The sequence below is a fragment of the Dryobates pubescens genome, chromosome 17, assembly GCF_014839835.1.
Source record: "Dryobates pubescens isolate bDryPub1 chromosome 17, bDryPub1.pri, whole genome shotgun sequence".
Classification (NCBI taxonomy): Eukaryota; Metazoa; Chordata; class Aves; order Piciformes; family Picidae; genus Dryobates; species Dryobates pubescens.
The window spans coordinates 20,159,804-20,171,412 of record NC_071628.1 but is presented as its reverse complement, the minus strand read 5'-3'; the positions used below and the strand labels follow the sequence as shown (position 1 = coordinate 20,171,412).

At 56.7% G+C, this 11,609-nt stretch overlaps 1 protein-coding gene across 3 annotated transcripts; it reads left to right on the top strand.

Annotated features, from left to right (window-relative positions):
* The first annotated feature begins 3,843 nt into the window (after positions 1–3,843).
* On the top strand, positions 3,844–7,578 carry NR2E3 (nuclear receptor subfamily 2 group E member 3). 3 transcript variants are annotated; one of them, XM_054168977.1, is made up of 8 exons: positions 3,845–4,039; positions 5,043–5,193; positions 5,950–6,053; positions 6,139–6,393; positions 6,477–6,658; positions 6,864–7,095; positions 7,174–7,279; positions 7,359–7,578. In XM_054168977.1, the coding sequence occupies exons 1-8, from the start codon at positions 3,982–3,984 to the stop codon at positions 7,489–7,491; spliced, it is 1,221 nt and encodes a 406-aa protein (XP_054024952.1). In that variant the 5' UTR covers positions 3,845–3,981; the 3' UTR covers positions 7,492–7,578. The 3 variants fall into 3 exon arrangements, with proteins under 3 accessions (XP_054024951.1, XP_054024952.1, XP_054024953.1); XM_054168976.1 differs by having other exon boundaries at positions 3,844–4,039; positions 6,864–7,279; XM_054168978.1 differs by lacking the exon at positions 5,950–6,053 and having other exon boundaries at positions 3,907–4,039.
* Positions 7,579–11,609: the final 4,031 nt, after the last annotated feature.

The following is an 11,609-nucleotide window of genomic DNA, read 5'->3' as shown; positions in this document are numbered from 1 at the left end:
GGTGCCCCTTCACCCTGCTGAAACCCAAGCCGAGCCTCAGGTGCTGTGCAATCCCCGGTGCTCATGCTGTGCCCTGCTACCTCACCTTGGGGACACCTCTGAGGTCCCCTTGCTCCGTCCTCAAGCAGCTGCCGCTCCGAAGGTGGCGGCGGGGCAGGATCTCAACTGGTCCTGGTGAGCCCCGCGGCAGCTCTTGGCACCTGCACATACACCCAGTGCCCAGGAATGTGCCCGGACCACACCAACCGGCCCTGCCGTGGCACTGAGCCCATCCCGTGGGGCCAGTCCAGGGGGGACAAACCCAACCTGGTGTGGCATTTCATCAGCAAACCCTTTGGGTGACCCCGAAGGAGTCACAATGCAGCCCTGTGGCTGCGCTGCAGGAGTAGCCTGCGCTCAGCCAGGCGGTGCCAGAACAGCTCTTCGTAACTCCTCTTGCCTTAAGGTGGCTCAAGGGACGGCCACCAGCCTGTCCCCAGCCCTGCGTACCCAGGGTGATGTGTGTCCAGGGTCAGCTCCGGAGCCACATGAAACTTTAATCCTTGTGCCAGGGGGTCAGCAAAGGCTTTGGCAGGGCTTGGGGAGGGTGATGTGGAGCTGTCACCCTCTGTCATCGGGCAGCCACAGCATCATTTATCACGGAGCCTCCAACAAACAAGAGCTAATTACAGCTGAAACCAGAGCCTGGCCTGAGCACAGCTCAGCGCCGGGCAGCCACATTAACTCTTTCCAGTCACCTCTTGTCCCACAGCAATCCTTCATGCCTTCTGCTTGCTGTTGTCCCCTCCTGATTCCCACTATCATCTCCTTGTCTCCTTTGTCCTGTCCTGATGTTCTCACCATTCCCTTCTCATCATAGTGCCCCCTCATGGTCTTCATCATCACTCTGGATTCACTTGGCTTCCCTTTGTCATCACTGTCCCCTGCTGTTCCCCTTTTTCTCCTCTCAGTCCTCATCATCCTATCCCAGTTGTCACAATGCCCTCGTGATCCCCATCTATCCCTGCTGCATCACACTGCCCTCTTCTGATCCCCATCATATCCTCCTGGTTCCTGTCACCCTCCCATGGTCCCTGTTCATCCTGTCCTGGTCTTTACCATCACCTCCTACTCCCCACTACCCACGATTGTCTCCTGGTCCCCATCAAAGGATCTAGATACCAACTATCTCCTCCTGATCTTCATCATCCTCTCCCAGTCCCCATCAACTCCTCCTGGTCTCCATCATCCTCTCCTGATCAGTACCATCTCCTCTTAGTCCCCTTAATCTCCTTCTGCTTCCCAACTATTCCATCCTGGTCTTTGCCATCCCATCCCAGTCCTCACCATTTCTCCTTGGTGCCCGATGTCTCCTGACTCCCCACCATTTCACCATGTCTTCATTGTCTCCTCCTTGACCCTGTGATCCCCTCCTGATCCTTGTTGTCCCCTCTTAGTGCTTGTCATCTCTCCTTGGTTCCCATCACCTGCTCCTGGTCCCCATCATCTCTCGTTGATCCCTATTGTCTCCTCCTGATCTCCTCTATCCTCTCCTGATTCCCACTACCCCACTCTTAGTCCCCACTGTCTTCTCTTCACCCCCACCATCTCTTCTTGGTCCCCACTCTCTTCTCCTCATCCCCACCATCTCTTCTTGGCCCCCACTCTCTTCTCCTCACCCCTATCATCTCCTCTTGGTCCCCACTGTGCCTTCCTGTCCTCACCACATTGTGCCATCACCAGCTAGACCAGGGATGCCAGGACAGCAGTGCCTCCCTGGGTCACCTGAAGTCCCCACCTGAGCTGTACCCTGCCCTGGGTGCATCCGCCAGGGGCCGGTGGGATTAGGGCAGCTGGAGCCTTAGGGCTGCTCCTGGCTGCAGGTTTCAAGCCCTTTGCCAGCATCTTTGGGTAATTAGTAAATTAGTAATTAAACGTTCTCTGCCTGCTGGGGGGCGGGGGAAAGGGGGCAGATTCCGAGGTTTTAGGCCGGGTAATCCCATGGCATCTGCCCCAGCGTCTGTCACCGAGCCGAGTCACGACCCCGCCGCGGGCTTTAACGTTTGCTCCTTCACCCCCAGCCTGCCGCCCGCCGCCCCTTGGCTATAGCTCTGGGCGCACTTGGGGTGGTCCTGAGAACGGGCCCGCTCCGGCCCGCCCCAGGGGCCTGGGTTGGGTGTCCCTGGGGTGCGGAGCCCTGGGAGTGGGGAAGGGGGCGCTGCTCCGGGGGGGGGGGGGGGGGCGGGGCGGACAGCACCCGGCTGGGTGTCATGGAGAAACGGGGTGGGAAACCATATTTTTGTAATTATTGGCTTTCCTGGGAGTGCTGGCGATTGGCTGGCAGCAGATGGTTCCCTGGCTAATCTCCCTCCCAAATCCCTGCTCCGGAGCTGGCTTTTACCCGACGGCGAGGAGGGGACAGGCAAATTAGCCGACTCAGCCTCTATCGCCGCTCCCCGGCGGCCCCCAGCGCCGCAGCACCCACCGGAGAGCCGGCACCCTGCCGTGCGGGGACTCTCGGCACCCCGGAACCGGGCGCTGGAGCTGGGGTGTCTGTCACCCACGGATGAAGCTCTGCTGAAGGGTCTGGAGACACCTAAGCTGTGGGCAAGGGCTGGACAGGGTGAGGTGACAGCTTGCTCCTGCCGCATTAGCCCAGCGTCATAATTCTGCTGAGGGAGGAGGAGGGTGGCCGCTGCCGCAGATGGTGGCTGTCAGAGATCTGGGTCAGGGCAGGGACCCACCATGGCATGGGGAGCTGTGGGGTGGGACCAGACGTCCTGGGTGGGACAGGGGTGCTGGAGCCATGCTAGAAGCCAGGTGGTAGAGACAGGCAGGATGATGGAGCAGTGGTGCAGGCAGAGAGGATGGAGTCAAGGTGCAGGCAGATGATGGGACTATGCTGCAGGCAGGGATGATGCAGGGGTGACCCCCCAGCCACAGGATCCATTGGTGTCCTTGCCACCAGCCCACATCAGGGACCCGCTGCCAACACCCATCACCTGGAATGCCTCCACTGGGGTCACAGGGAGCAGCCACATCCCTGGGGCCACCAGCTGAGCCCCTCCAGGAGGAGCACAGAAGGCTGGGGACCCCTGGCCACGGCCTGGCCTACCCCTGGGGACAACCTGGGCTGTGTGCTGGTGGCCTCCCACCATCTCCCTGAGCTGGGCAGGGGGAGGTTTAACGGCTAAAGCCCTCAAATCCCAAATTGTGCTGCCCTGTCACCACCAGGGTTTAGTGGCAGTTACGTAACCTGGGAGCCACCTGGCCCCCACCCGCTGCCTTGTCAGCAGCCCTGGCCCAGCATCCCCAGGGACTCCTGGGTCCATCCCTGGAGGGGAAACTGAGGCAATGGCAGGCGAGGAAGTGGGGATGGGGGCCGGGGGAGGGGAGAAGGAGTCCCTGAGCATTCCCTCATCCCCTTGCCATCAGGGCTGGTAATTAATTACTTGGGGGCAGGGAAATTACCCCCCTTAATTACCACTTTTCGTTATTCCCCTCTAACCGCCTTAGCCCAGGGCTTATGTGCTTACAGGGCCCGGTGGGTTCCAAGGAGGGGGGGGACAGACACACAGATGGGGGTCCCGGCCCCAAGCCCCATCTCCCACCTCTGCCACAATCTCAGCCTTGCAATGTCTGGGGCACAGGTGGTGGCAGGGTGACCCCCCCACACACCCCCAGCAGCCGGTGGTGGCAGGGCAGGGCGGCTGGCTTGGGTGTCGCAGGGTTTAGGGTTACAGGGCTGGGGCTCAGCACCTTTTTAATTCTTCATCGCGTGGCTGATTGATCCCCCCCCCCCCGGAGTCCCCCCTCCCCCGGCCCCGCTCAGACACTAAAGATTAAGAGGGTGACAAAGAGGCGGCTGCTTACACAGCACCCGCGGCTAAGCCGCCTTGAAGAGCGCAAGGCGAGAGCCCTGCTGCCCGCAGTGCCGCCGGAGCGCCGCCGCCTCGCCAGCGCCGGGTGGCAGCGGGAGAGCCTGGGGACGTCCGCTGGAGGATGGCCGAGTCACCGGCGGGGTCGGTGGTGAGCGCCGGGCTGGATGACAGCCCCACGGGTAAGGGGTGGTGCTCTGCCGGAGTGGGCTGGCGGGGGCTGGCTCAGGGATGAATTTGTGGTCATGTCCCAAGAGCCCTGGGGGTCCTCAGCGTGGTTCTTCTCTGGGATACTTGGGGTCCTCATCATGGTCCATCTTCAAGACACCCAGGGTCACCCATTGTGGGTTTTCTCTAAGAAACCTGGGGTCACCCATCATAGTTTTTCTACAAGATGCCCAGGGTTCCCATCATGGCCCTTCTCTGAGATACCTGCAGGTCCCTGTCATCCTCCTACTCCAAGATGCCTGGGGCATCGCCATCACAGTCACAGGGTCACACGACATTAGGGATTGGAAGGGATCTCTGGAGATCATTAAGTCCAACCCCAAGTCCTTGGAGTCCTTCTCCAAGACACTCAGGGTCTGCATCATGGCTCTTCTTGGCGATGTTTGAGGTCCCAGTCTGCAAGACACTCAGGGTTCCCATTGCCACCCCTCTCCAGAATGACTGGGGAGTGCATCATGGCTCTGGGGTGGCCTGGGATCCTCAGCTATCAGCTTTCTCCAAGATGCTGAGCATCCCCTCCTCTGGGGTCAAGATGCCTGCAGTTCCCAACCTTCTCCATGATGCTCATAGTCTTCAACATGGTCCTCCTCCAGGGTCCCCAGCTATAGCTGTTCTCCGGGACATCTGCAGTTCCTGGTTGAGGCTCTTCCCTCGCATTCCTGGAGTCCCCTCACTGGGACATCTGGTGCCACCCATCCCTAGGGACACTTTTATCCCTTTTTATTTTTGTAAAGCCCTTTGAGACCTCATCCCACAGCACCCTAAGTGCTGGGGCACAAGAGTCTCTGAGGTGTCCCCCATCCATGCCTCTGCTCTGGACTACCTGAGGTGGAAGCCACCCCATCAGCAGGATGCTGGGAAGCCCTGCAGCCTCCCCAGACCCAGGATGGTGGGGGAGGGATGAGTGCCCTCAGAGTGTCCCAGGTCACCCTGCATGTGGTGGTTCTGCTCCTTCAGGGCTGAGCCCAGCTCCCGGCAAGGCGCTGAGCCCTGTGCTGCTGTGCAAGGTGTGTGGGGACAGCAGCAGTGGGAAGCACTATGGCATCTACGCCTGCAACGGCTGCAGCGGCTTCTTCAAGCGCAGTGTCCGCAGGAAGCTCATCTACAGGTAGGGCTGGGGTCCCCATGAGGCAGGAGTTGGGGGGACAGGCAGCCAGTGGGGAAGAGACCTTGGAGATGGACACCCAGTGAGGCAGAGACCGAGGGAACCATGCACCTGAGAGGAAAGGGATGCATGGGGTGGCCACTTAGCAGGGTAAGGATGCCCAGTGGAGCAGGGACCGGGGAGATGGGCACCCAACAAGCGTAGGGACCAAGAGGATGTGAAAGTAATGGGAGGAAACCCCACAGATGGACACTGAGTGGTGGTGGACAACCAGTGGGGTAGGGATCAGGAGGGCCTGAACCCAGTGGGGCAGAGAATCTGAGGATGGAAACCCAACATGGCAAGAACCCAGGGCAAAGAATGGGGCAGAGACCCCAGGTTCAAAGGGGTCTTGAATCTGGCAGGGCAGGAACCAAAGGACAGGCACCTAATGGGGCAGGGATCTGGAGGTGTGGGGGTTATCCAGGGCATCCAATAGGGCCAGGATATTCATCAGGGCAGGGTATTCACTGGGAGAGGTCACCCTTGAAGAGGGTATCCACAGGGGACAGGACATTCACTGGGACAGGGCACCCACTGGGAACAGGGTGCCCATCGGGGTGGGGCACCCATTGGATGGAGGACACCCATGGGGGTGTGGAACAAGGCATCCATAAGGGATGAGGCACCTCCAGAAGATGGCACCCATGGAGGTAGGCCATTCCTTGAGGACAGGACCTCCTTGGGACAGCTGCAGCTGGGTGCCACCTCTCCTTGTAGGTGCCAAGCAGGCACAGGGCTGTGCCCAGTGGACAAAGCACACCGCAACCAGTGCCAGGCCTGCCGGCTCAAGAAGTGCCTGCAAGCCGGCATGAACAAAGATGGTGAGATGGGGAGGGACACTCATGGTGGCAGCGGGTGGGGGGTGACAGTGAGGTTGCTGGCATTGATGCCACCTCCTGCCCACAGCTGTGCAGAACGAGCGTCAGCCCCGCAGCACAGCCCAGGTCCGGCTGGACAGCATCGAGCTGGACACCGAGCCCCCCCCCGAGCATGTGGCCACCACCCGTGAGGTCCCCCCAACCCCCTGCCCAGCTCCTCGTGGTCCTGGTGCCACTGTCACCATCACCCCAGGCCCCCGAGCGCCCACCCCGCCCACTAACCATCGCTTCATGGCCAGCCTGATGACGGCCGAGACCTGCGCCAAACTGGAGCCCGAGGACGGTGAGTGGCTGCTGGTGGGGAGGGGATGGGTGGTGTTGTCCCCAAGGTGTGGTGACCACCAGTGTCCTCTTCCTGCCCCACAGCTGATGAGACAGTGGACGTAACGGGCAGCGAGCCGGAGCGGGTGGTTGGCGAGTACCAGGTGGCTCCGTACCCAGCAGCCAGCCCTGAAAACGTCTATGAGACCTCAGCACGTCTGCTCTTCATGGCTGTGAAATGGGCCAAAAACCTGCCTGTCTTCTCCAACCTGCCCTTCCGTGACCAGGTGGGGTTGGGGAACCCCCATGGGGCAAGGGGGACCCCAAAAAAGCCTAGGGAAGCGGTGGGATGGAGCTGGCTGGAGCGTTTGCTGCAGAGCTTTGTGACTGCCCCACCCTGAGGTGATGCTCTTCAGCCCAAGCAAGTGGCTGCAGGTACTGGAGGATTTTGGGGTGACGGGGTTTTGGGGTTCCTCTCCCACCTCTCCCCAGGTGATCTTGCTGGAGGAAGCATGGAGTGAGCTATTCCTGCTCTGTGCCATCCAGTGGTCCATGCCCCTGGAGAGCTGCCCACTGCTGGCTGTCCCCGAACCCGCCCCTGGCAAGCTGCTGCCAGCTGCCCTGGATATCCGAGTGCTGCAGGAAACCCTCGGCCGCTTCAAGGCCTTGGCCGTTGACCCCACCGAGTTTGCCTGCATGAAGGCTGTGGTGCTCTTCAAACCAGGTGAGGGACACCCCACCCCCCAGCAGCCCCTGCTGTCCCTCCCTGGCCCCCCAGCCCATCGCTCCCTTGTCCCTGCAGAGACCCGCGGCCTGAAGGACCCTGACCAGGTGGAGAACCTGCAGGACCAGTCGCAGGTGATGCTGGGGCAGCACAACCGTTCCCACTACCCTGGGCAGCCTGTCAGGTACTGCCATCCCCACACCCCCATGGGTGACACCAGGGGGTGGGGACAATCCCCCGCAGCCACTGCTCCGTCCCCCCAGGTTCGGGAAGCTGCTGCTGCTCCTCCCGGCACTGCGCTTCATCTCCTCGGAGCGCGTGGAGCTGCTCTTCTTCCGCCGCACCATCGGCAACACTCCCATGGAGAAGCTGCTGTGTGACATGTTCAAGAACTGAGTGCCCCCACCTCTGCCACCTGCCTGCTTTCTCACGTTGCACTGGCATCTGGTCACCCCCGCCCCGGGCACCTCTGCACCCTGGGATGTTGCGCCGTGTGAAGGTGCCCATGGCCCCATCTCCAGGGGGTTGGGCAGGACTATGGGGTGCTGCTCGTTGCAAGGGGATGTAGGACCAGTTTCACTGGGGGCAGCTGGTGGCAAGGGCATGTCCTCAAGTAAGTGTCAGTTGTATCAGGAGCACCAAGCTGGGGTGGGTGTCTCAGTGTGAGCTGCAGTCCCAAACACTGGAGGAACCCAAGCACTGGCACCCATGGGGACTCACTGCCACCTGGGGGTATCAACCAGGCTGGGGGTGATGCTTGCTAGGGATGATGCCAGCCCAGGGCCTGACACCAGCCCAGGGGTGATGCCAGTCCAGGGGTGACATTGGCTACGGGTGATGCTAACTTGGGGGTGACCCTCGGGCAGGGCTGCTGTCAGCATGCGATATGACACAAGACCAATACTGACACTGGCAGGAGATGATGCCAGCCTAGGCATTGTTTGGCCACAGGTGTGATAGCCATCCTGTGACTGACACAAGACCAGGGGTGACATTGGCTGGGGGTGATGCCAGCCTGGGGGCAAAACCACTCCTGGGGTGACATTGGCTGGGGGTGATGCCAGCTTGGGAGTGAGATTGTCCCAGGCAAGGCTGATGCAACCCAAGGCTGATGTTAGACCAGGGCTGACACTGACCAGGGCTGATGTCAGCCTGGGGGTGACATCAGACCTAGGGTGACGCTGGTGAGCGTTGATGCCACCCTGGGGATGACACTGTTCCAGATGTGACATTGGCCAGGGTCGACACAGGCCCAGTGCAACCCCAGCCTGAGGGTATGACCCCAGCTCACGGGTGACACTGGCCACAGGGGGATGCCATCCAGGGGTGACATTGGCCAGGGTTGATGCCATCCAGGGGTGGCACTGTCAGGGTGAGGTGACACCATCCCAAACAGAGGTCCCACCCTCAGCCACAGTCACTGCCTCTCACTCAGGGGCCCCCTCCTCCATGATGTCACCCCTGCGATGCCAGGGCCCTGTGGTGGCAGATTTTCATCCTCACATCCCATGGGGCTCCAGATCTCCCCCTCCCTCGTTTTATAGACTGAATAAAAAGGACTTTTGTAGCAGCCTCCTCACATCATTGCCTCATGGTCCCCAGTCTTGGGTGGGGATTGGGGGTGGGGGGTGGAGGGGTGGGAAGCTGTTAATGATTGAGCAGAATTAATAGGTATAAAATTAAGTAAGCTGCATAGAAAGGAACTGAAAATAAAACAGCTGAATGAAAATAAAAAACCTCAAACATAAATGAGATTAACTACCTGAAAGAATGAAAATTATCTGAATATAAATAAAAAGTAAATAATTTAACATGATCTAACTAAATTAACAATAAATTAGCTGGGTATAAATATCTTAAATCTAAATAAGTAAAAATTAAATAAATAAGATTAAATAAGGCTATGGTCTGAATGTAAATAAACTAAATGGAAGGAAGATTATTAAATGTGAATAAAAATCATCAAAACAAATACAAATAAACTGAAATAACTTGAAATTATCTGAATAGAAATAAATTCACAATAAAGAATAGAATAGATTAGAATAGAATAGAATAGACCAGGTTGGAAGAGACCTTCAAGATCATCGCATCCAACCCATCAACCAATCCAACCCACCTAAACAACTAAGCCATGGCACCAAGCACCCCATCAAGTCCCCTCCTGAACACCTCCAATGATGGTGACTCCACCACCTCCCCGGGCAGCCCATTTCAATGGGCAATCACTCTCTCTGTGTAGAACTTCCTCCTAACATCCAGCCTAAACCTCCCCTAGTGCAGCCTGAGACTGTGTCCTCTTGTTCTGGTGCTGGCTGCCTGGGAGAAGAGACCAACATCCGTCAGTCTACAACCTCCCTTCAGGTAGTTGTAGAGAGCAATAAGGTCTCCCCTGAGTCTCCTCTTCTCCAGGCTAAGCAACCCCAACTTCCTCAGCCTCTCTTCACAGGGCTTGTGTTCCAAACCCCTCACCAACTTTGTTGCCCTTCTCTGGACACGCTTCAGCAAGTCAGCCTCCTTCCTAAACTGAGGGGCCCAGAACTGGACACAGTACTCGAGGTGCGGCCTAACCAGTGCAGTGTACAGGGGGAGTATCACCTTCCTGCTCCAGCTAGCCACACTGTTCCTGATGCAGGCCAGGATGCCATTGACCCTCTTGGCTGCCTGGGCACACTGCAGGCTCATGTTCAGCCTACCATCAACCAGTACCCCCCGGTCCCTCTCTGCTTGGCCACTCTCCAGCCACTCTGACCCCAGTCTGTAGCACTGCATAGGGTTGCTGTGGCCAATGTGCAGAAGCTGGCACTTGGATGTGTTCAATCTCATGCCGTTGGATTCTGCCCATCTGTTCAGCCTGTTGAGGTCCCTCTGCAAAGTCCCTCTACCCTCCAGCAGATCAACTCCTGCCCCCAGCCTGGTGTCATCCGCAATTTACTGATGATAGACTCAATGCCCTCATCCAGATCATCAATAAAGACGTTAAAGAGTATGGGGCCCAGCACTGATCCCTGGGGCACACCACTAGTGACTGGCTGCCAGCTGCATGTGGCACCATTCACCACCACTCTCTGGGCTCGGCCCTCCAGCCAGTTCCTATTCCAATGCAGTGTGCTCCTGTCCAAGCCATGGGCTGATAGCTTGGCCAGGAGTTTGCTATGGGGGACAGTGTCAAAGGCCTTGCTGAAGTCCAGGCAGACCACATCCACAGCCCTCCCCCCATCCACCAGGCAGTCAGCTGATCATAGAAGGAGATCAGGTTGCAGAGGCAGGACCTGCCCTTCCTAAATCCATGTGGGCTGGACCCGAGCCCTTGGCCATCCTTCAGGTGCACAGTTATTGTCATCAAGATACTCTGCTCCGTAATTTCCCCTGGCACTGAGGTCAGGCTGACAGGCCTGGAGTTTCCAGGTTCCTCCATCTGACCCTTCTTGTGGATGGGGATCACACTGGCCAGTTTCCAGGCATCTGGGACCTCTCTAGTGAGCCAGGACTGGTGGAAAATGATGGAGAGTGGCTTGGCAATCCAGCAAATCACTTGGAGCCAAGTCAAAGAGCAAAGGACAGAGGCATCCTTCCAAAAGGATTCTTTTTTTCTTGTTTTGGAAGATGAGCTTTCAGGTTGATGACACTTTTAATACTGAGCATGCAGCTGAATCTGTCATTGAGACGTCTTTAAAAATACCATCAAGAATAATAACAACCTTGGCAACTTAAGCTGTATTTCAAACCAACAAAGACAACTGTTTTAACATTCCTGGACACACCGGCTTGAATGAGACTATTTTTACATTACATCCCATCACCACCATGGCAATAGCTGTATTCACATCGTCAGGAAATGAAATAAACATGGCTAGGAAAGAACTCAACCACACATTCTGAGAAAGTACTTTGAATTTCCGTCGCTGTGGCATCTAAAATAATACAGTAAAAGGATTCATAGTTTAATTCTGAATCGAAACTGCAAGCCTTCTAGCGGTGATACTTCAACAGCTACACTGGGAGGAACTTCCTGTTTGTTCTGATTAAGAGATGGTATACTGAGAAAAAAAACCCAAGGCAGAGCTATTTGGGTTTTACTCAATAAAAAGAGACTTGGGAGGAAGAAAATGTTAGTGAAGAAAAACACTGCAAAAGCTTTGCAGGAGTTAGTTACTAGCAATTAAAAAAACCCTGATGCACTCTACACAATCTGTTCTGCCAGGCTTTGCCTTTGTTTAGAATACTCAGCTAATTTCTGTGACTTTCTAAGAGAGAAAATGCAAATACATGTACTTTCCTAAGTTCAATCTGTTGTGCCATTAACCTTTCAGACTATTTCAACCAGCCACACAATGGGACAGCACTTGCTTTTATGAATGGTAATTGTGGGGCTTTTGAACGAAGTTAACTTTTAGAGGTTATTATTACAAATAGTGTGTGATGCCTTGATACTTTAGACTTCCATATATTGCAAATGGAAAAAAACACAAACACAATTGCTTCCTCAAACTTAACCAGGAAACACTAAATGC